The 24,870-nt window shown below is 36.4% G+C and overlaps 1 protein-coding gene across 1 annotated transcript in view; it reads right to left on the minus strand.

Annotated features, from left to right (window-relative positions):
* Positions 1-24,870, minus strand: part of LOC122746851 — a gene marked incomplete at its 5' end in the record, with an annotated part of 468,374 nt that overhangs the window by 393,606 nt on the left and 49,898 nt on the right. The window contains 2 exons of the mRNA XM_043992893.1: positions 12,423-12,667; positions 24,239-24,408. Coding sequence (XP_043848828.1) covers positions 12,423-12,667; positions 24,239-24,408 — 415 coding nt within the window. The remainder of the gene's footprint in view (positions 1-12,422; positions 12,668-24,238; positions 24,409-24,870) is intronic.

Below are 24,870 nucleotides of genomic sequence, written 5' to 3' on the forward strand. Positions count from 1 at the left end.
GGGTGGCAAGTAGTGGACAACAAGGCTTAATGACACTGTCTAATGGGGAAAGATGAGAAAAAGATAAACAGAAGATAGAAGGAATTCAAGACAAATGTCAATTACATCACAATTTTGCCCAGGGACAGGTCTGCATATATGATGCTCTTTTGTTATTCCGTCATGTTCATTCTTTGTGATCCCATTTGAGATTTCCTCAGTAAAGATACTGGAATAGTGTGTCGTTTCCTTCTCCAGCTTGTTTTACAAATGAGGAAACTGAGGCCAACATAGTTAAGTGACTTACCCAGAGTCACACAGCTAGTAAGTGGCTATGGCTAGATTTGAACCCCAATCCTCCTGACTCCAGGGACTCTGCTCTATCCACTGTGCCACCTAGCTATCCTATGATGCACTTACATTTATTGAATTCCCATTACAGCCCTTTCCAAAAGAAGCTTAAATTTTTCTTCAACTCATCTATCATTTACCTGTCAATAAAACACATCATTAACAGTAAGTATTATCTCTAGTCACCTTTTATTTATACTGCATTCTTTTATTTTCCTGGTCAGAAGGAAAGATCATTGTGTCTTACTTTCTCTGTGCCTAAATTATGATAAAACCACTAGAAGATGTCCTTTTAATCAAGCAAAAGTTACCTTAGCAACCAAATTATTAATTCAATTAACTTCTCTCACACCTTAATTAATCCCTCATCTACACAGGAATAGTATTTCTATAGCTAGATCTGGCATCTTCAAACCTCCTCCTGGTTTATACACGACCTACTGCTTTCTGAAAAATGATCATTTTCATCACATTTTTTAAACACTGGATTTATAATTTGATTGGTATGGCGAACTCTCTATGAGGAAATTTCCTCTACTAATGAAGCTCTACAACCTTTTGGCAGTATATAGTCTAAGAAAGTTATCTGGTTCCCAGTGTCACAAAACTGACATTTGTCAAGGGCTGGACTTTAACCTTGACCTTCTTGATTCTTGACTTTCACAGGACTTTCTGATGGTTCTCTATTTATCACACCATGCTGTCTCTCTCTTCCCCCTCTCCCCACAATTTGAACAAAAATACAATGTAAATATACAATCTTCTGATTCAGACTCTCCTAAATAATAATATGACTTAAGCAAGATGTCTTTTTCTGGAATTGATTTCCTTCTCTTTAAAAAGAAAGACTGGACTAAATGAACTTTAAGATCCCTTCTGAATCTGATATCTAAAATCAGATTTTTTTTAAGTGACCCAGTACTTGTCTCACCATGGTAGAAATTTTCCAGAAATTAAAGTAGATTAAATAGCACTCAAAGAAAACCAATTTGGCAATGTTGTAAATTTGAAGTAAATGTGTCTTTTTTTAATTGATTCTAGCTCCTCAATCAAGGAGTATAATAATAGTTCCTTTGCTTTAAGGAGGCAACCTCCCTCATTTTACAGATGAGAAAACTATCCAGAAATGTTAACGGCTTATGGGAGCCTGTCCAACTAGCCAAGGGAAAGGTAGGCCCAGAGTTCAGATTTTTTAGTTTCTAGTACAATGTTCTTTTGGTTTGGTTTGGTTTTGTGTTGTCTATCTCTCTGTTGTTGTTGTTGTTGTTGTTGTTGTTGTTGTTGTTGCTTGTCTGGTTTTTGGTATAAATCCTAATTTAATTGATATCAGGATTTGCCAATAAAGAGACTCCCCCCCCACCCCGAAATACAGTTCCCCCACCTCCTCTGCAATTTAAATTTTAGAAAGCTGAGTCAATGCCAGGTTAAATTACTGGAGCAGGGTCATAACAGGCAGTATGTGTCAGAGACAGAACATGCAGTTTAAGATTCCTGTCTTTAAGGCTAGCTCTTTCTCCACTTCAGCACACTGCATTTCTCTAATGCTCTTTGCATGATACTATTCGATCTCATATTGCATTTCATAAAATGAACTTTACATCCATTCCCCTAAAAATGGTAAAAATCATTTTAATAACCTTATGCAGACATGAATATGGAATTGAAACAGATTGAACTAGAGGGCTCGCCATTAAAAAATAAAAGGTCTCTTAATGCAAATGCTGACAGCAAAGCCCCACTGGAAATCAGATGATTCTTGTCAGAAGGCTTCTGGCAGCCCAACAGGAAAGCATCCCATTCTCGTCTCCTTTTGAACTTTGCTTGTAAAACTAACTCTGTACATTAATATGAGAATTCTGCACATAGTATTATGTGTAGAGCTTTAACCCTTGGGCTGCCAAATTTCTATTTTCATTCTGTTGACCAAAGGAATTGTGTAAAAAGATGACTGTTAAACTCATTTGCTCAGCCTGGGGCTTAATTACTCAGTTGGTTCACATTTGAAAATATTATATTGCATCCAAAGGCAAAATTGATTGAAGCTTGTTTCAAGATCACTTATGTAATTATGCATAGATTAAATTAGTTAATTACAAATTATCCTAGCTAAAATACATCTGTTGGTTTTTTAAACCTGAAATAGGAAATTACTTTTTTTTAAAAGGAGATAAGCATTTCGTGCTTTACCCCCAACATATCTTATTAAATGTCCTAAGTTTTTTTATTTACTCTAGAAATATTAATAGCTCTAGAAAAAAGGGATAAGAATTCCAAATTTTATGCTTCACTAACAAATGTGGATCTTTATATAGTGTTAGAGAGAGAAGGTAGAGTAACATTTGTAATATATCACAATGAAGGAGATACTGTGGTTTTGTTTGAGGCAATCAATGAGGAAAAGTTTAATTAAAGTGTACACTTCTACAATACAGGTAAACAATGAGGAAAGAAGCCAGAACTGGCCATCTAGAATCTATAGTCAGTCACTATTATTAGAACAAGGGAGATTGGGAAGCTGGGACTTCTTTAAAATTGTTTTAATTTGCACTTTGTTAGACAAATTGAAAATACCTTCTGACTCTCTTCTATACCTTCTGACTCTCTTCTATACTTGAGAGGGAGAAGATGGGTCATTTCTTCATTCTTTTGATAACCCCCCAATATTAGCAGAGATAGACTGATTGAACCAGGGTTCTTAATTGAGATTCATAGATCCACAAGACATCCTTGGATAGGTTTCAGGGAGCCAATGAATTTAGACGGGGAAAAAATGCATCTTTATTTTCACTAACCTCTAACTGAAATTTAGCATTTCTTTCAGTTTCTTATTAACATTATTCTTAGAAGAAGACCCTAGTTCTCACCAAGCAGCCAAAGGAGTTTATTGTGTCACTAAAAAAATTAAGAACCAGTAGTAGTAGTAGTAGTGGTAGTGGTAGTAGTAGAACTAGTATTTATATACTACTTTAAGGTTTGCAAAGCACCATACAAACATTATCTTGTTTATCCTCACAACACTTGAATATAGGTGCCATTATTATGCCCACAGACAGATGAAGAAAATGAGGCAGACTAAGGTTAAGTCCAAGGTAACAAAGCTAGTGAGTATCTAAGGCACATTTTGAATTCAGGTCTTCTCAGATTCAGCCTTCTATTTACTATGCTACCTAATTGCTTTGGATAGAGAGTTGGCCTTGGAGTATGGGAGATCTGGATTCATGGGAACCAAAGGATTTGATGTAAAGATGGCATACCTGATTCTGCCTCTGACAAACTTGTTTTGTGTTCACAGACAACTTTCCAGAACTATAAGTGCAGAGGAGTTATCAATATCCATTGACAGAAGGAGTTTTCCTTATTAAGAGCAGTACCTTGTAGCAATGAAATCAGAGCTCCAATTCCCACCGACCCCGGGAAAAAAAAAAGAAAAAGAAAATAATGAAAAAAAGTCTAGGCAGTGGGGATAAAGCACCAGCCCTGGATTCAGGAGGACCTGAGTTCAAATCCAGACTCAGACACTTGACACTTACTAGCTCTGTGACCCTGGGCAAGTCACTTAACCCTCATTGCCCCAAATAAATAAATGAATGAATGAATGAATGAATGAATGAATGAATGAATGAATGAATGAATGAATGAATGGATAGATGATAGATAGATACAAAGTCTAGGCAGACAGTAGCTAGGCAGAGGAGTAAAATGAAATTAGCTGACAGGTATCAAGCAGTGTGTTATTTCCTAACTATGAAGGTAATATAGACTTCAAAATGAGTGATGCAATGAAATACAAGAGGGAATAATGACTATAAATTGTAGGATCCCATCCAGACATACTGAATGTAAATGAACCAACATAAATATTTGAAAAAGAAATTTATTCTTTAGTGCTAGTAAGCTAAGTCCCCAAGGTCTAGGTCTAGTTATTTGCCTATAGTTTTATGATGGAAATATTTTGAATTAGTTAAAAGGAAATGATCTATCTATTTAAAAATATATAAAATAACATAATATAGAATAACTTAGAAATAATAAGATGTATTTAATAAAATACAATGAAATAAGCATTGTAGTTATGTTGATACACATTGCAATGGATGTCCATCCTTCATTAAAATGCCTATTCATTTCTCTTGAATATCTTCTCTGCTAAATCTAGAAGTGAGATAATATCACTCAAAAAAGTATGAAGGAGGAGCTAAATGATGAAATTCATGTAGCACTGAACTTGGAATCAGGATGATCTGAATTCAAATCTAACCTTAGGAATTTATTATGTGCATGATGAGGCATTACATCTCCCAGACTCAGCTTCCTCATTTACAAGATGAGAATAACAACACCTTTAGGGTTATTGTTAGGATATAAATAAGTTAAAATTCATAAAGATAATATTTATAATATATATTTTAATCCTTTAAGTGTTTTCTAAATAAGGAGTGAGAAAGACAACAATGACAAAGACAACAATGAGGGTAGCAACCAAGTTATAGAAATAATATCCTCTTGTCCAGAGATTTAATGATCTTTCAAACAAGCTAAAGACAAACCCTTGTTACCCCACTTACAAGAACCATGAGATTTCATTTATTTGTAGATGACAAATCTGATTTGTTCACCAGTTCTAGAGGAAGTCTCTAAATCACTCAAAATGCCTCAGTTTCTCTGCTTAAAATGGAAGTAGTAATTCTTGCCATATTTGGAATTTCATTGAGGTCCTTCAAAGATTAATGAGTCACTGAGGCTTTGAGCTACTCTGATCAAAGCCACCATATAACTACAAAGTATTATTATTATTTACCAGTAACTCCCTTTTATTGGGTCACTAATGAGTGTTGTGGTCAGTAGCAACTTATTAGAGAAAGAATGGAAAGCAAGTGCTAAGATGTCTGTTCCTCTGGATACTAGATATAACTCTTGTTAATATTAATTGGAGTTATGCAGACATGGTGAAAGTAAAACTTCCTTCCTGTAGGTTCAGTTTCTGGTTATGGGAATTTCAGTGGGCCTGACCAATAAGCTTTAGCACATTTTAATTCATACTTGTAGTATCCCTTGAGCATTTACAAACTCTATTGGAATTAATGTTTCACAGAGCATAAAAACTGAGTTGACCAGTTATATTTATTTTTACACAGTTCAGCCATAGTAAGGGAAAAGCTTTCACTTTAAGATTTTTTTTTTAGAAAATCTAACCACTCTTTTTTTTTTTTTTTTTTTAGTGAGGCAATTGGGGTTAAGTGACTTTCCCAGGGTCACACAGCTAGTAAGTGTTAAGTGCCTGAGGCCGGATTTGAACTCAGGTACTCCTGAATCCAGGGCCGGTGCTTTATCCACTGCGCCACCTAGCTGCCCCTAACCACTCATTTTTTATGGCTTAGAAATGATATTTGTACATAGATATAATGTTTCCAGAGTGAGTCCCTACCAAGACTTTGGAATTAAGTAAATCAGGTCTAGTCATCAGGATTGACTTTAAAAGAAGTCATTATCTTTCCTTAGCTAATTGTACCCACTTAGAGACTCCTCATGGAAAATCTTTTATTTTCTCAGGACATTTGACAAATATGGGAAATAGGGTCCTCCACCTTGCATCTAAACACTAAAGGTACCAAGTGTATATTGAATACAGGACAGCTTTTATTATGCCCAAAAGAAAATACAGAAGCCATAAGTCACAGGAGCCCATAACCAGATGCAAAACTACTGAAAGCACTCAAATAGCCCATAAATTGAAGAACTGTACTTGTACATAGAATTGTACTTGGAATTAGTATCAAGAAATCCTTTGACATTCCAGTCCATCCTCCCCTCCCCCCCACCTTAGTCCTATATAATCTTTCTCCAAACTGAAAGTACCACCCAGATTTCAACTGGAAGATTGATTCACTCTGAATGTTGCTAACCCAGCTATCTTCTTTCCATCAGATCACTCCTATCCAATAAGAGATTACTCTCCAAGCAGTATGATGTACAAGAACTAGAGCAGTTCTTTTAGTTAAGAAGCATATAGCTTTGGTCTTCAAATAGGATGCAGGGAAGGAACTATGTGGAATATGTTTTCCCTACATGAAGCACATATCAATAAATTCCCTTTTGACTCTCAAGAATATCTAATTCTTGATTATCAAACTTAGGAACTTTGAATAAATTTTGAATAGAGACAGTATTTCCCTAAAGGAAGTCTTTATCTTTTATCTTTTATCCAGAAGGCTCACTTTCCAAAGAATTCTAAATTTTCCCTCTTCTAAATAGCAGTTTGGAAATAGGAGCCCTATAATTCCTCACCTCATGTCTTGAATTAGAGAAGTACACTATTGGTTCTCTTATATCTAGCTTATGTTCAGAAAAGGAATCATCCAAGAAATCCTACCACCACACTTTTACCTAGATCACCTGGGTAACAAGCAAATACAGTTTGCCAAGTGTTTTAGCCACAAGTAACTTCCCTTATCTTCCCCCACTCCACCCACTATTATATGGAGACAGAGGGAGAAAAGGTAAATAAGAAAAGAGAGCTGAAGAGACCTTAAATATGAGAAAAAATTCTAATCTGATCCAGGGTTCATTTTTGTATATTGTGGACAGGCACTATCTGTCCTCTATGTCTCCACTAATCATTTTGAGTTCACTGTGCCCTAACAAGACATCAAAGGAGTTATATCCCTTCGTAGCCTCCAAAGGTCCATATACTATTGTGACAACTTGTTTAAAAATTAACTTATTGTTATAAGCATGGCAGGGAAATAATATGCATCCTAAATTCATGTGGTTTCTCCTTGTTCGGCTTTGGGGAGTTTATTTTAGACAAAAAGTAAGAATTTTGTTGCAATAACTTTGAGCCCCCAATTAGAAAATCCCTAACATTTAGCCAGAGGTCAGTCTCTCTAACAAATTTTATATTTATATCTATCTCTAGTTAAAGCCTCGACTTTTTGTAGTTTAGTCAAAAATCAGCTTATTGGAAATGTTTTGGTAACAACAATATAACAGCAAATTATATTCCTTGGGACTTCCCTCAACAAGCATCTCCTACTCTGAGATGCCTGTAGAGCTCCCTTTTGTGCCACTGCTAAATACTTAGAATTTTGCTGGAATGCCATTCTTGCTTCAATTTATGGAAAAAATAGGGTTTGACAATTTAAAATTTTATAGATGACCCTCAGCCTAAGGGTTTTGTTCTAATGAACTTGGACATTACATTATGAGGTGAAATTATCATTGATTATGACAAGGTGACAAACTTTTCTACATTTAGGCTAAGGTTTATGGGATTGATTATCCCTTATTTTAAGGGTGGGATTGAGAAAAATTAAGCAAACCCACATTTGTAATATTGTCAAATCTGTGGGACTCATCAACTAAATATGGGATTCCCCCCAATATTCCATCTCCTTTACATACACACATGCACACAAGACATATAGACACATGTGTATTGTGTGTATATAAGACAGTGATGACATCACAAATTTAAGAAAAAAAACAACATAGAAAAGTGTTTACTCTGTTTTGAAGAGAAGGCCTTCAAACCTATCACTAAGACAATCCAATAATCAAATAATTGATCTTCCTGAAAATTTTCTAGATCATTAATAAGTATGAACCTATTTTCTATAAAATCATCCTAGGCTTTTCCCAAGTTTTTTCCTACTAAGAACACTTTAAGAAATCTAGATGAGAAATGGAATTAGTAAAGTAAAAAATAAACAGACAGATAGATAAAAATAAATAAACACATAAACAAACAAATAAATAATAAATAAATGGAAGGTCCCTGTCAATATGAAAGGACTCCAATCTATTCAAACTTGCTCATAAACAAAATCACTTAAGTCTAGACCACAGATTTCAGATGAAATAAGACCATTTTTAATTTTAGTTATGGAAATGTCATGAATTATTTCTTCCTTCACTTTTTCACTCCCTAATCACTTAATAAGATCTTCTATCAAAAAAGATTTTAAAGGGCTTCAAGAACCTGTGTTGAAAGGAGTAAAACTTTTCAGTTGGAAATCTCATGGGTAAAGGAGACAGCATTTTCAGCCTCAGGCTGCTTTCCTAACCAAGGCTCATTCCTAAAATCAACAAAGCACTTAACACCTAAAAGCACTTCAGCTGAAATGTTTGTAGAACTAGTCTATTCTTCAGGAACTAAGTAAAATGAATGTTTCATGAGTTCAGCCTGTGAAATATGTAGAAAAGTTTTCTTGAGAATCAGGTGGTTTTGGAGACCAGCTCCTTAATATGGCAACTGAGAGAACCGAAACCTCTTTCTTTAACTTTATATTAAAATTAGAACCTATTTCCAAATCTTATAGTAGTCTACAGTCAGAGAGGAATTTCTCTTTACTCCTACCATTGAAACTGCAGCATTCATTCAAACACTTCTTGACATTATGTGCAAGATATGAAGATAAGTAAGACAATGGCTCTGTCCTCAAGGAATATACTGTCTATGTCCAAAAGTTAAAACATATATGCCAGTAACTAGAACACAAAGTAGAATGGAACAAGTGCCAGAATAGAGATATAAGCAAAATATTACAAGAGCTCACAAGATGAAAGAGTTTGTGTGGTAGAGTGGAAAGAGGCCTGATTTAGATATGAGAGGACTTAAGTTCAAATCTAGACTCTATTAACTGTGTGCCCTTGGGGATGTCATTTAACTTGTCGAAGACACAGTTTTCTCATCTATAAAATGAAAAGTTTGGATTAGATGACCTCTGAGGTCCCTTCTAGAGCTAAATTCTTGTTGTTCGGTCATGTCCAATTCTCTGTGACCTCATTTTGGGGTTTCCTTGGCAAAGACACTGAAGTGGTTTGCCTTTTCCTTCTCCAGCTCATTTTATAGATGGGAAAACTAAGGCATGCAGGGTTAAGTGATTTGCCTAGTATCACACAGTTAGTAAGTGTCTGAGTCTGGATTTGAATTCGTGAAGAGTTTTCCTGATTCCAAATCCAGTGCTTTATCCATTGTGCCACCTAGCTGCCCCAGATCGAATTCTATCATACTATAAATCTGAGTCTAAATTCCAGCTCTGTTATTTGCTACATGTGCAACCTTGGGAAGCTGATGTATTCTGGACCTCAGATTTATAATCTGTTAAAGTGATAGGGAGGGTCTAAATTACCTCTAAACTTCCTCCCCTCCAGTTTAAGTCTATGATATTATGATGTCTCAAAATAGAATTTGCTACCTACCAAGGAAGCTCATTCTGCTTTTCAGTAGGAGGGGAGGCAGATAAAAGAAAGCTTTTCAGAGGAGGTGACAGTTGTGATAGTTGTTTTTAAGGCAGGATAATGGGAGAGAATTCCCAGAGGAGGGAAAAGCAAAGATAAAGTATTGGGAAAGTATCAAGCACAATCATACAGTAGTTGCAAGTACCTAAGTTTGGTTGTAGTCAATGATGTGGTAGTAAATGTTTAACAACCAGATTTTTCTTTTGTTATATTTTTGGTGGGGGAGGGGCACAGGGGGATAGTACTCACAATATACTTTTATTTTTCATCTGAATTGTTAACATTTATTCTATAACTTGATTGTCTAGACAATCAACAAGACAATAAAGTCCTATTTATATCATTTGCCAGTTTTTAAGATATAAATGATCACTCTGATCATTTAACAATTGGCTCTCCTCTGCCACAGCTCAGCTTGTAGCTTAAAGTATATGGGGTAATAGGAGGAGAAATTAGGTTAGAAACAGGATTTCACTATAAAAGAACTGTGATCCTTAAAGAATTAAAAAGATAATTTAAATTTGCTTTATTTTAATTTTTTTTCTTCTAGGTGAAACCAATAGGCTATTGCTGACTCATTGACTACCATAAACATGTTCCTAAACTTTTTCTTCTCAAATTTTTTCCTCTTCATCTGTAAAATGGAATCTAGCAGTTCCCTAATATTTCTTATACTGAATATCAAAGTGGATATACAAATCATTTCATTGTACTACTTCATTATATTGATCAAGCTTTAAAGAAGTTATCTGTCATCTAAAACTGCAAAATATTTATATTAAAATCAATATTTTCATGTAAAAAATTATTGGAATAGTACTCCTCTGATTTCCCAATATTAAAAATATATATTGAAACACTAAATGTGTAAATAGTGAATTTTTTTTTCAAATTAGAGAGGCATCTTGGCATAGTGCAAAGAGATATGGTCTCAGAGTTGGGAAGACCTGGGTTGAAGGTTCCCATTTGACACATATTAGTTATGTGACCCAGGGCTAGTCACTTAACATCTCAGTTCCCAAGACCACTCTAAGAATATAAGCAGGGGCAACTAGGTGGAACAGTGGATAGAGCACCAGCCCTGGAGTCAGGAGTACCTGAGTTCAAATCTGGCCTCAGACAGTTAACACTTACTAGCTGTGTGACCCTGGGCAAATCACTTAACCCCAATTGCCTCACTAAAAAAAAAAAAAAAAAAAAAAAAAAGAATATAAGCAACAAAGCAGTTGCAAATCTCTATTGGTAGCAGGAGTTCCTTGAGGGAAGCTCACTGAATGAACAAAATTAGAGGTCTAGTGCCCATTCCAACCAAATCCCTCACATTATGATCTAAAATATATCAAAAGAAAACACAACCCCATGGTCCTACTGGTGTAGCTTATAACTATACATATAGGAATGGTTTTTCACTAAAATATGTGGTGATGAAAAAATAAATACTAATGATGGGGCAATACTGGTCATTTTCTCTTTTTTTTCTTTTTTTTTTTTTAGTGAGGCAATTGGGGTTAAGTGACTTGCTCAGGGTCACACAGCTAGTAAGTATTAAGTGTCTGAGGCAGGATTTGAACTCAGGTACTCCTGACTCCAGGGCCGGTGCTCTAGCCACTGCGCCACCTAGCTGCCCCTATTCTGGTCATTTTCAACTTGTGTTCCTGAATGACAATATCTTCAAACAAGGATGCTCCAGTATTTATTTTTGTGACATGTTAGATTCGTTTCACATTTCTCTTTTGTCTTCTTCTTGAGTAATACCATTTTTGCTTCTACATATTCCACTTTTTTTCTCTTTGATTGTCATGAAATGTATGTTTTTGTAGAAACCTGTCAGCTGATTTATTGTAGAAAGATGCTTGAGTTTTTAGGAAGGAAAGAAACAAACATTTTAAAGCAACTACTATATCCTAAGCACTTAATTATTATAATCTCATTTCACCCTCACAACAGCCCTGAACGTAGATGCTATTATTAATCCCATTTTAAAGTTGTTCAAACTGAGGCAGAGGCTGAGTGACTTGCCCAGGTTCATATAGCTAGGAAACATCTCAAATACTCCTAATTCCAGGCTCTATGCGCTGTACCACCTAGTTGATTCCACATACCAGCTACATAAGATGACTATGTGTCAGATAGACTGAGTAATAGAAAGGATAAAATAAGTAAAGCATTATCAGACCCAGGTATATGGGTTGTTGTTTTTTAACTATTACAAAGAAAACCATGTAGAATCAGCAAATCTTTGATGGATTATATTAAGGATCTTCTAGTGAAACCTGCCATTTGATACAGAGATTGGTCTATACAATATTCTCAAGAAGCATGTGGTCATAAACATTCCACTTTGAGAAATGGTTCAATTCCTCAATGAAAGCAATCACAAAGCATTTATTAAGCTCCTACTATGTGCCAGGCACTGTGCTAGGTGATAAGGACACAGATAAAAATAAAAACAATTCTTGCTCTCAAGATATTTTTATTCTATTGGAATAGTCTATATATACATGTATAATGTGCATCTATAATATCTCATGCATATATCTCATATACAATTTATAGATACTATATTGTATAAATACGTATGTATTGCAAGACATTATATTTATACTATAAATGTATACACACATTCATGTATACACACAGATATTTGTATATATGTATACACGCACACACAGAGGTAGCTATTGGCAAAGTAGGTGGAACCCTGAGCATTGGGCCGAGAGTCAGGAAGACCTGAGTTCACAACTGGCCTCAGAAGACTTACTAGCTTTGTGACCTTGGACAAACATCTCTTTTTTAACATCTCTTTGCCTAAGTTTCCTCAACTATAAAATGGGGATAATAATAGCACCTACCTCACAATGATTGAATTGATTGGCGACAGTACTGAGAGACTATTCACACTTCCTATGAACACAATCGAAGGCCCTGTGAACCTTATCAGCGTATATGCTCCGACATTAACAGCTTCACAACAGACCAAAGATGAGTTGTAAGATAAGTTAAAAGCAGTGCTAGGAGCGATCCCCAGATATGAATTCATCATTCTTCTGGGTGATTTTAATGCAAGAGTTGGCTCTGACCATGTGTCCTGGCCAACCTGCCTCGGGCCACATGGGATTGGAAAGTTTAATGATAATGGGCAAAGACTGTTGGAGTTTTGTGCTTACCACGATTTGTGTGTATCCAACTCATTTTATAAGTCCAAGCCACAGCACAAAGTATCATGGAGACATCCCAGATCGCAACATTGGCACCAATTGGACTTAATAATAACTAGGCGGTCTGCTCTCAAGTACATTCTTAACACACTGTCATACCACAGTGATGACTGTGACACTAATCACTCGTTAGTTTGTTGTAAAGTGTGGCTCTGGCCCAAAACATTGCATCACCTTAAACCAACAGGGTGATCTCGTATTGACACTAGCAAAACCATGAATCTCAGCAAGGTGAATCAATTTTTGAGATCTCTCAAGAATGCATTGATTGCGTCTTCTCCTGCTACATCAGTTGCTGAAAAATGGAAACAGATACATGAGAGTGTCCACCGACTTGCTCTTGATGTCTTTGGGAAGAGGACCAGCAAAACGAATGACTGGTTTGAAGCCAGGTGCAGTGAAATGAATCCCGTCATTGAGGCCAAGCACAGTGCACTCATTGAATACAAATGCTCCCCAAATGAAAGTGCTCTTCAGAAACTATGTGCTGCGAGAAGAAATGCTCAGCAAATCACGAGGCAGTGTGCAAATGAATATTGGGTTGAACTCAGTGAGGAAATACAGGTTGCTGCTGACACGGGAAACATCAGAGGAATGTACGAAGGCATCAAGAAAGCCTGCGGACCCACGCAGAGCAAGACAGCTCCCCTCAAGTCCAGCACTGGAGAGTACATTACAGACAGAGTTAAGCAAATGGAAAGATGGGTAGAGCACTTTTCTGAGTTGTACACCGTCAGAAATTCTATCACAGAATCAGCTTTAAACATCATGGAGTCCTTCCCTGCACTACAGGAGTTGGACAATGTACCCACACTTGAGGAACTTGAGAATGCAATTAGCTCCCTAAAATGTGGAAAAGCTCCGGGTGTAGATGATATCACAGCTGAATTGATCAAATGCTCTAAAAAAGCCCCTGCATGAATTGTTGTGCCTGTGTTGGAAAGAAGGTGAAGTGCCACAGGATATGCGTGATGCCCGTATAGTTACTTTTTATAAGAACAGTAGAGACAGGAGTGACTGTAACAACTACAGAGGAATTTCACTTCTCAGTGTCATTGGGAAAATGTTTGCCAAGGTCATCTTGCTAAGACTGTGCAAACTTGCCGACCGTGTTTACCCCGAATCACAATGTGGCTTTTGAGCAGGGAGGTCAACTATCGATATGATTTTTTCGCTTCACCAACTGCAAGAAAAGTACAGAGAACAAAGAAAACCCCTCTTCATTGCCTTCATAGACCTGACCAAAGCTTTGGTATGGTTAAGAGAGAAGGTCTTTTTGAAATTCTCTCGAGAATTGATTGCCCTCCTAAACTCCATAGCCTCATTCGCTCCTTTCATTGCAACATGCAGGGTGTTGTACAGTTTGAAGGCAACACCTCTGAAACATTCAGTATAAATAGTGGAGTCAAGCAAGGATGTGTGCTTGCTCCCATGCTGTTTGGAACTTTCTTCTCCATGCTGTTGTGTCATTCTTTTGGTTCATCAACTGATGGCATCTATCTGCATTCCTGGTTGGACGGAGGCCTGTTCAACATTTCAGGTTTGAGATCCAAAACCAGATGCCGCACTTGCCTGTCACTCAGAGCGTGAATTGCAGACCTTGATGGATCGCTTCTCCCAAGCTTGCACAGACTTTGGCCTAATCATAAATCTTAAAAAGGCGAAAGTCATGTGTCAGAGTGCTATGTCGCCTCCATTGATACACATCAGTAGTTACCAGTTGGATGTCGTAAACCAATTCTCGTATCTAGGCTCTATTGTCAGTGACAATTTGTCACTTGATTCTGAGATCGGGAAAGCTACTTCAACCATGGCTAAGCTCGCCAAGCATGTCTGGGCAAACAGTAAACTGACAAGATGAACCAAATTTGCTTTCTATAGAGCATGCGTCCTGAGTACCTTACTGTATGGCAGCGAAACATGGACTACATATACTAGACAAGAGAAGAAGCTTAACAGCTTCCACATGCACTGCCTTTGGCGCATCCTTGGCATATCTTGGTCAGATAGGATCACCAACACAGAAGTGCTCCAACGCACACAACTTACAAGCATCTATAAGCTACTAAAACAAAGATGGCTGCGCTGGCTTGGTCATGTGTACCACATGCAAGAGGGGCGCATTCCTAAAGACCTACTCTATGGCGAGTTAGCCTCAGGCCAAAGACCTGCTGGACACCCCCAGCTTCACTACAGAGATCTATACAAGCAAGACTTGAAGGCTCTGGGAATAGACATCAGCAGCTGGGAGGAGATGGCTCAGGAGTAGCTTGTGCGCAGCTGAGATGGCCCTTCAAGCTCTGGGGGAAGAAAAACGAATGAGACGCAGAAATCGATGGGCAACAGAGAGCGCAGTTTTCTGATGTCCTCATTGCGGCAGGAGCTGCGGCTCCCATTTCTGACTGCACAGCCACACTTGGCCTGTGGCTCTTCAAGGCGCTGATCCATGATTGTCCACAACTGGTGGAAGCCTACTACCTCACAAAGTTGTAAGGATCAAATGAGATACTTGTAATAAGTGCTTAGCACAGTGGTTGGAACATAGTACATGACTTTTAAATGCTTATCCCTCTCCATATTCATTATTTGTAAGTATATCTAAAAGAAATTAGCCTAAGATTCCATACTGGAAAAATTAAATGGATAAAAATGACCTTCATAAAGACTATGATATGCAAGTTTATGTCCAGCCCATTGGAAAACTCATTATCTCACATAAAAAGCCATTCCAATTGTGGACAATTAATTGTTAGAAAAGTGTTCCTTTATAATCAAGATGAAATGTGCTTTTGTATAATTGCCACCTGATGGTCTATGGTACAACAAATGAAGGAATTCTAATCCTAATATCATATCAATTTAATTCAACAAGCATTTATTAAGCACTTACTATCTTTCAGTATTATCCTAAATGCAAGGGAGACAAAGGCAAAACCAATAAGATTAACTGCCCACAAGATGTTGCATTATCCTGAGATATATGACACAAAAAAGTAAATTCATGATATATAAAAAACAAATTCAAAGAAAATGGGGAATGAATAATTGGAGAAATCAGGCAAGGCCTCTAGCAGGACAAAGAACTTCTAAGATGAATCTTGAAGGGAGGTAGATATAACTACTCCCATCCCCCAGAAATTGCTTTGTATTTATTTTTTATCTACTTATTTTTGTTCATGTAGAATTCTCCCCAATATAAAGTTTCTTGAGGGTAAGGAGTATTTCATTTTTGTTCTTGTAACCCTAGAACCCAACAAAGTGCCAGCTACCCAGTAGGCATTTTGGGCATGCTTGTTTAATGGAGAAAATGAAGAGCTAAACTTGGGGGTTGTGTAAGTAAAACAAAGGGTATGAAATACCCTTTGACAGAAATAGGGAAGTTAGGAGGAAGGAAAGGTTTAGAAAAGGATAATGAGTTCAGTTTTGTTCAAATTAGGTTTGAGATGCCTGAGGAACATCCAAATGGAGATGCTGAGCCGGTAAATTAGAGATATAGGACTGGAAGCTCAAAAAGAATGATGAAGACTAAATGTGTAGATCTGGGATTCCTATGCATAGAGTTGACCCCAGGGGGAGCTGAACACATTACTAATGTGTAAGGAGAGGGAGTCTGGAGAGAACCCTGGGGTATACCTATGCATTTGGAGCAGGTCATGGATAATGATCCCCACCCCGCAAAAAAGTAAGAGTGGTCAAACAGATATAGGTAGAACAACTGTTGGGTCATGAAACATGTAGTGTCATGAAAACCAAAAGAGAGAAGGAAGCAGTGGCCAAAAGAATCAAAAGCTAAAGAAATGTCAAGGAGCATGAAAAAAGCCACTGGATTAAGCAATAAAGAGACTGGAATGGAAGATGAGGTAATAGACATGATGGGTATTGCCAGCTTTTTTTTTTTTTAGGAGTTGGTTAAGAAAGGGAGGAGAGAAATAGGATGATACCTTAAGAAAATAGTAGTATCAATTGAAGTTTGGTTGTTTGGGGGGGGGGGTTTGATCTTAGAACAAATCTAGAAATACTTTTTAGGATCCCCCAGAAGGATCCAGCTGAGAAGAAATTGAAAATTATGGAGAGAAAGAGAGGAATGTTCAAAGAGCTGTAGCAGACCCTTTTATTTATTTATTTTGCTAACTCAACTTTAGCAATTCTATGGATAAGCCTGTGGGTAGTTGTTGCAAAATGAGAGCAATACCTTTCAGGTGTTCTCAAGGCTCACCCCTCTGCCTGCTACTGGATTCATTACCTCATCAATCCTCTCACATGAGATTCAAAGACAATCAAAGGGTGTAATCTAGAATCATTTTATACATTTTTACAAATACTGAAACATTTTGAAGCCCCCACTTCGGTTTTTAAGACCCAGAGAAACCTCTTTTCTCATAAGTATTCTCTCCTCTCCCAGTCTCAAAACCAAATCTCATATGCAACATATTCTGGATACTATATTTCAAGGAGGCAGTCTATGACCTTATTAGCTTTTGCTGCATATTCTAAATCATTTTCTGTTCCAAGAAACTTTTCATCAGCATCTTTAGTTCAGATCACTATTTTCTGATATGTAATTTGTATTTTGGCTGAAGAGCTATAATCAAGCATAATGAACAAGACAACACAAAAGGCCTCATTTGTTAAACCAAATTAAATATGAGGGTTTGAGATGCTATGTTAAAGGTTAAGTAAGGTATGAAACTCCATACAAGTTCATCCTTTTTCATCAGCATAATTGTAGATTCACATAGTGTTTCCCTACAAGTTTGTCAAGAACTGAAAGGGAACTTAAAGACCACTTAGCTAAACTCTTTCACTTTACAGATGAGGAAACTGATTCATAGAATGATTAGGTGTCTAGCCCAAGGCTTCATATGTAGTGATTGACAGAGTTGGGATTTGAATTGAGGGCCTCTGTTTGCAAAAGCATCATTTTCAGCCTGTACCACAATGCCTCCTTGCTTGTGTGGAAGTTTCCTCACCTACATTGGCTCCCTACTGCCAACTTCCAAGCAAGGACTGCTCTACTCAGCTCTCAACCTGAAGTCAAAAGCTCAGTCCTCTTTTTTTAGAACTATTAATAAATAAAGCAGGGGGCAGCTAGGTGGCGCAGTGGATAGAGCACCGGCCCTGGAGTCAGGAGGACCTGAGATCAAATCCAGCCTCAGACGTTTTACACTTAATAGCTGTGTGACCCTGGGCAAGTCACTTAACCCAATTGCCTCACCAAAATAAATAAACAAATAAAAAAATGAATAGATAGATAGATAGATAGATAGATAGATAGATAGATAGATAGATAGATAGATAGATAGATAGATAGATAGATAGATAGATAGGCAGATAGGCAGATAGGCAGATAGATAAATAAATGAAGCAATCAGAATTATTTGTAAGATTCCTTAGGGAAGAAAAAGAAAAATATTCTATGTTTCAATATGAAATTTTAAAAAGACATTTACAATGATATGAAAAATAAAACTTTACAAAAGTAAAGCTAAGTTTCTCTTTTTAAAAAATGATCTGTATAGTCAAGGTATCAAAGATTACTAGGAAAAAAATCATGTCCCAAAGCTTTACAGAATTGCTCATTAATGTGACAGAGCAGTGATTACACATTAAAATGTAACAGTATGAGACTTTCCATTTCCAGAGCAGAGTTAGTAACATAATTTTTTTTGGGTGGCAGACTATTTCTTTTTTAAAAAAGTCTAGTTAACTTTGGAAGCCAAACTCAATATTCCTTCTCAACCTTGCCAATGTGTGTGTTGTGTTTTCTGGAATGGTTCAAGTATGTAAAAGACCAGATAAATGTTAGAAAATTATGATAAAGAGCAAGAATTTAACAAATTTAAAAACCTACAAAACCCCTCATAGTCAAAAAATCTAATGAGAAAATAACCTTGTATAGATTTTGTTTAATTAAAAAACAAGCTAACAAATTCAAAAGAGCTACATAGAAATTTAAATATGGTCAAAATCTGTTCCCATTCATAGATCCAATAATAAATCATAGATTGTGCACTGTGAGAGACTCTAAGGGATCATCTAGTCCAAATAGAAATGGGGGCCACTAAACTATGTATCAAGATCCCTAGGGTCCACGCATTTACTTAGATAACCATATATTGACATTACCTACCTTCAAATTTAATTTATTTTGTTAATTATTTCCCAATTACATTTTAATCTGGTTGAACTCACTTGGAAGTGTTATAGTCAGTATTTGATGACTGATCCAATGCTATCACTTATTTTACAATGAAAAGAAAAACTGAAGCTCTAAGATATGTGAGTTGCTGAAGCCACACAGTAAGGGAACAGAGCCCAGACTTAAACCCCAGATCTCATTCCAGTGCTCTTTTTCCTACATGTTTTCTAGACTGTGCAATTATTAAAATAGCAACTAAGGATAATGATAACAATGCTAGATTCCAAATGTGAAGGATGCCTCACACATGGAATTTAATATTTTATAGTCGCTAAATAATACTGCTAGGTACTGTTTGGGATATGAAAAAATTCCAACCCTACTCATATATGTGTAGCTTGGATGATTTTTATATTATTTTTTAAAATAAGCCTTTCCTAACATCCAAGCACTTTTGTTCCTTAAAAATTTTTTGACAATAACTCTAATTGAAACAGAAGAAAAACTGAAGAAATGATCAGCAGTTTTAAAAATCTTAAAATAATTTATTTCAAATCATCTTTGGAGCCAAGAGATACATGACAAAGTAAATAATTTACTGCTCAAAACTGTGCAACACTGATAATATATAAAACCAATCAAACTGAACTTCGAATAGATGGCCTATCATAGCATTGCTGAAGTCACTACTGATTTGCACCTGCTCACTGAAAGAAAGTGTTGGGGAAGGAAAGTACATAAAAGTCACTTTGTTATCCATGTATTCCACCTTGATTCTAGTCTAGTTTAAAATGTTAGTGGATATGAGACTTCTGACCAGTGTTACTAAAACCAATATATATGATACCAACCAGCTGAAATACATGCACGCAAAACACACATACACATGTGCGCACACACACACACACACATACACACACACACACATGCACATGAAGAGTTTCTTGTTTTCTGACCTTAGAGAAGTTAATACTTTAAAATATATATTTTTGGCATCATTTTTTGTTGTACCTTTTTTTTTTCTTCATGTTCTTTCCAATCCCAGCTAGGTTTTGTTTTTTTTTTTTCTCATTCAAGAATCAGGTTTCGAGTTTGACTCAGAGTCTCACATATGACTATATTTTAAATCATGTGTCTTGCCAAATATGGGGTAGATTTAAAGAATTTAGCAAAATAGGGCAGGTTGCCAATGAATGCTAAAAGTAACTTTATGTAATGTCTGCTTGAGTCCTCCAAAGGTTAGACTGGTGTTGACTCCATCACTCTCATAAACCCGACATTCTTTTGCAAACTAGACAAAAATTAAAAATAATTTCACATTGGCCTCCAATAGTAAACCATACACATGTATCATTCAAAAAATAACCTAGTTTAAAGCTCAGCTTCCTAATTTAATAAAGTAAATGGATGGATTGTTTACAATTAAAATGCAGAGGAAAACACAGTTATCTGCAACTGATTAGGAACAGGCATATAGCTTACAGTAAATATTAGGAAAAGTCAAGGAAAATACTTCCTTCTGGTAGCTAGAAAGAAAAATGAAATTATTTTATTTCAAATTCAATATTTATTTGGAAAACAATGCATCCCTGTATCCTTGCTATTCCTCTTTATGACTAAACTTGTAAACATTCTGCACTTAATTGATTTGTTTTATTTCCTTGGTTAATTCTTAAACCTAACTTGTTTCCTAACATCTTTCACACAAGTTTCTCAAAGTTGTTGCAAGATATAGAAAGTATAAATATATTTTGAAAGTAGCTGTGTATATTTAGTCAGTTATACTGCCTGATTCACTCAGTATTTCAATTTGCTATAAAAATTGGGCCTTTAACAACAGTTAAAAATGGATTTTCTGCCCTATTCTACCCTCAAGACCACTTTGGCTCATCTAGTAGTATTTTGTTGCTTTATATTATTACCATACCATTCATTCAACCCAATCAGCAAGCATTTATTAAGTACTTACTATGTACCAGGTATTATGGGGGTCAAAGGCAGAATAAGACAGATCCTGCCTTCAAGGAACTTAAGGACCTTTTCTCTACCTTTTCTACTGCCACAACTTTAAACTTGAGACTTTGAGAGTTTGATATGTGATTTCTAGAGCCATTGAGTTAAATATGTTTTTTTCAGGGGGAGGGAGGGAGAGCAAAAGGCAATTTAACTATAAGCAGCCACAATGGAAAAAATATTGATTTGGACTTCACATATGGTGGGGGAGTTTAGAAGAGTACGAGGAGGAGTTGGGTGAGAGTTTCTACCCTGACATGTCCTAACAATGATAGTTGTTAAGGACAGTGGGAGGGTTTCCAAGGAGTAAGTCTTCACACTACCACTACCACACCACGGAATAAAGACCTGTTAATCCTATGCTATCTACAGCTCTAATAAATGGATGATTTTTTGTTCCTTGAGTGTTCATCTGATGACACAGAACATGTCTACCCCATGCCTTCTCTCCAGTGTGATTTTTGTCCTGTATTTATTATAATTTCTCTATGGAGTTTTTACCCAAAGTCTAGATGTGTCTGCATATGTGTTATAATTCACACTTTAAAAGTTTCCATCTTTAAATTTCAAAGTGGTTTTCACCTTCATAAACCTGCATTAGACAAATTGGTTATTAGTTCCTAGTAGTTGAGTAGTCCCAGAGAAAAAGGAATTTGTGACCTAATTAGAACTCAATACTTCTAACTCCTGAATGGATATGTCAAATATTAGACATTATCATCTCGCATTCAAAGATTTTTAGATCTTAAAGCACTCTATAAATACAAGTTGTTTTTCAGGGTAAAGCATTTATTAAGTACTTATTACATGTCACACACTGTGCTAAGCATCAGGGATACACATTCAGAAACAAAGATAATCCCTGTGATGGAGAAGCTTATATCCTAATAGAGGGAAACCATCTATTGGAGAATAGTGGCCAGAGAGGAGGATGGAATCAGAGGGCAGTAGAATGAGACACCAGCCTTTCTAGGAGTGATAGACACATTAATTAGATTATGACTTCAAAACTGGAAAACTCTTGGAAGTAGAGAAAGGAGAGGGAAGATAGAGAACATCTGGTAAGAAGATGAGTAGGCAATAAAGTAAGGCATGGCTGGAGCCAGTATAAAATAATGGACCCCGGGTGGTATTCACAATCAGACCATTGGTACCCTGAGGCAGGAGTTATAGAGATGAGAGGACTAAGTCTTCAGAGCATGGCTTCTGTCTGTTCCAGAAGGGAAAGCAGTTGGTGAGGTGATGGCCAGGAAAAGAGGCCTAAGCTATGCCCCTGTGTCTGTGACCTTCTGAGACATGAAGACTAGGTTCTTTTTTTCTTGTTCAGGCCAACTGGTTATAGGAGTCAAAGTAAAGGAAACATCTGTGTCAAGAAATTCAAATAGAACAAGAAAAAAAATGTCTCCTTTTCTGTTTTCTTATGATACATGCCCTTTCTTCCTCACATCACACCAATTACCCCATTGCCTTTACCTAAATGTGAAGTAAATATATTAAGTAAAACTAAGTTTCTCAAAAAAATGGTAGGAACATCATATTTAAAAAAATGTCTATTAGAAAAAGACTTCTTTATTCCCTGCTCCCTATAGTCATCAATAGTTCTGAAAAAATTCTAAAAATCAATTTTATAATTTATTTACAGTAGATAACGTAATTGTGGACAAGGAAGAATGGAGAAAGGAAAATTATAGGGAAGAATTATGATGCCAAAAAAAATTGTTTTGAGTCCCTCTCAATCCCTAAACATGGCAAGAATAATATTGGAAAAGAGTTGAGAAATTTGGGTTTGAGTCCCAACTCTGTAGCATTATCTATGCATAGCATTGGAAAAATCCCTTACCCCTACTGAATCATACTTTCCCTATGTGTAAAATGGAAGCAGTAATTACCTCCTTGCCATTTTCTAAAGATTGTTAAAGTGACTAAATGGGATGGGTAAGGGAAAAAGCTCATTAAACTTTAAAATATTATAAAATATTAGATTTTAAGATAAATAAAATAGTGCAAAGAATAATGAACAACAATTTAGAAGATTAAGACTCAACTGGGAAGCTAGGTGACACAGTGGATAAAGCACTGGCCCTGGATTCAGGAGGACCTGAGTTCAAATCCAGCTTCAGACACTTGACACTGACCAGCTAGCTGTCACTTAACCCTCATTGCCCCACCCTCCCCCCCAAAAAAAAGACTCAACCCATTATTACTGGTAAAATTTTTAGGAAATTCCATTTTTTTTCTCTGGGCCTCAGTTCCCTCATTTAGAAAATGAGGGAGCCAGTCAATCTTCAAGTTTCTTTTCAATGATGACATTCTATGATTCTGTGGTTATTTTCTCTTCTCAGCTAGAATTGGATAAGTTGTGGTGTGAATTATCAGTCAACAAGCATCTATTAAATTGCTCTATGTTCTAGGCACTGTTCTAATCACTTTTAATTCTAAGAAAGGCCAAAAAGAAGGTGTTCCCTTCCTTTATGGAACATATATTACAAGGAAAGAGACAACATGTAAATAACTAGGTATGCAGAAGATATATACATAGTAGATGAAGATAATCTGAGAGGGGAAGGCATTAAAAACAACTATTCCAAATTAGTGAGGCGACTCTCTACTTCCTACATTTATGAACCCCATACAGCCATATACTTTGAGTTCCTGGGCAAGCAAATTAAACAGATGCTTTCTTTCTTCTATATGGAAAGATGTGATCTTGGAATATTACATTAGACATAAAGCAACAATTCTCAGGAACAGCAAATGGAGAAAAGCTGTCTTAGAAGTCAAGAACAATCTTTGTGGCCAAAGCGACTCATGTGCACCAATAACTCAAGAAGTTGCATTTGGCAAGGTAAGCCCCCAAATGACGACTTCATATAAACTAGAATATTGTAATGTGGCATTCATGCAAATAAGCCCCAATAGTCTTGTGTTTCATAATTCCATCCAAGCAAGTTATGCTGGTTTCAGGTTTTGCCACAGATATTTCATAATATTTTGCATAATGTCTTTCTAGCACAAAATCAAACCAGATGATGCAAAAAAATTAATCTGGTAAGGCTAAGGGTTGATGCTGATTTCTTTTCTTCTTTAGATAAAGGTAGAGATAAAGTGATTTGTGTTAATGATGTTAAGAAAATAATCCAGAGAAATCTAGAAAAGGAAACCCCAGTGAAATTGTGAATCCTGCGTTTCTTGGAGTCATTGCTTGCTAGGAAAATCAATAGACAGTTTATAGGTTTGACAAGTCAACATGTTATGAAGCCCTCAAAAATGAAATCATTTGATGGTTTTTAAGGCTGACCTGCTCCATTGAAGATCTGCCAAGAAGAATTATATTTGCCTGAGCATCCCTTTCAAATTGTTCGATATAAGGAGGAATCATTCCATTTTCAACATCTTCGTGGAACTCACAGCTCTTACTGGTGCTCTCAGGCCTTTCAGAGACCACAATATCTTCCTTCATGACACCAGCTGTTTAAAAAAAGAAGCCCATATGATTATCCACTTACCTCCATAAGCTTTCAAATGGGTTAGGAAACAATAAAAGTGAACACCCTCTTCCCCTCTTTTATCTTCAAATGACCAAAGTTCAATTTCCTATAATCAATAATTCAGTAAATGGCTTTATGGTTCATTGTGCACTTGAAACAAGAACTATCTCCAGAGTAAGTTTTTAGCTAAAAAGATTTATCTTGAAAAATACAAGGGTTTAGCAGGGTTAGCTGAAAAGGAGGAGTTTGAGGGAGAGGGAGAGTCAATCCTATTAATCTTGGAAAAGCTTAAAAACTAAGCAAAGTACAACCAAGCATTAAAAACTCATTCTTGTTTACCGGAGGTAGCTTAAAGTGTGAATTCAATGCTTTTTCCACTTTAATATTGCATGCTGTTTACCAGAATAGCTCCCCACTTACCTGCTTTGTTGCTGAACCCAGC

Source organism: Dromiciops gliroides, chromosome 1 (assembly GCF_019393635.1).
Source record: "Dromiciops gliroides isolate mDroGli1 chromosome 1, mDroGli1.pri, whole genome shotgun sequence".
Lineage (NCBI taxonomy): Eukaryota > Metazoa > Chordata > Mammalia > Microbiotheria > Microbiotheriidae > Dromiciops > Dromiciops gliroides.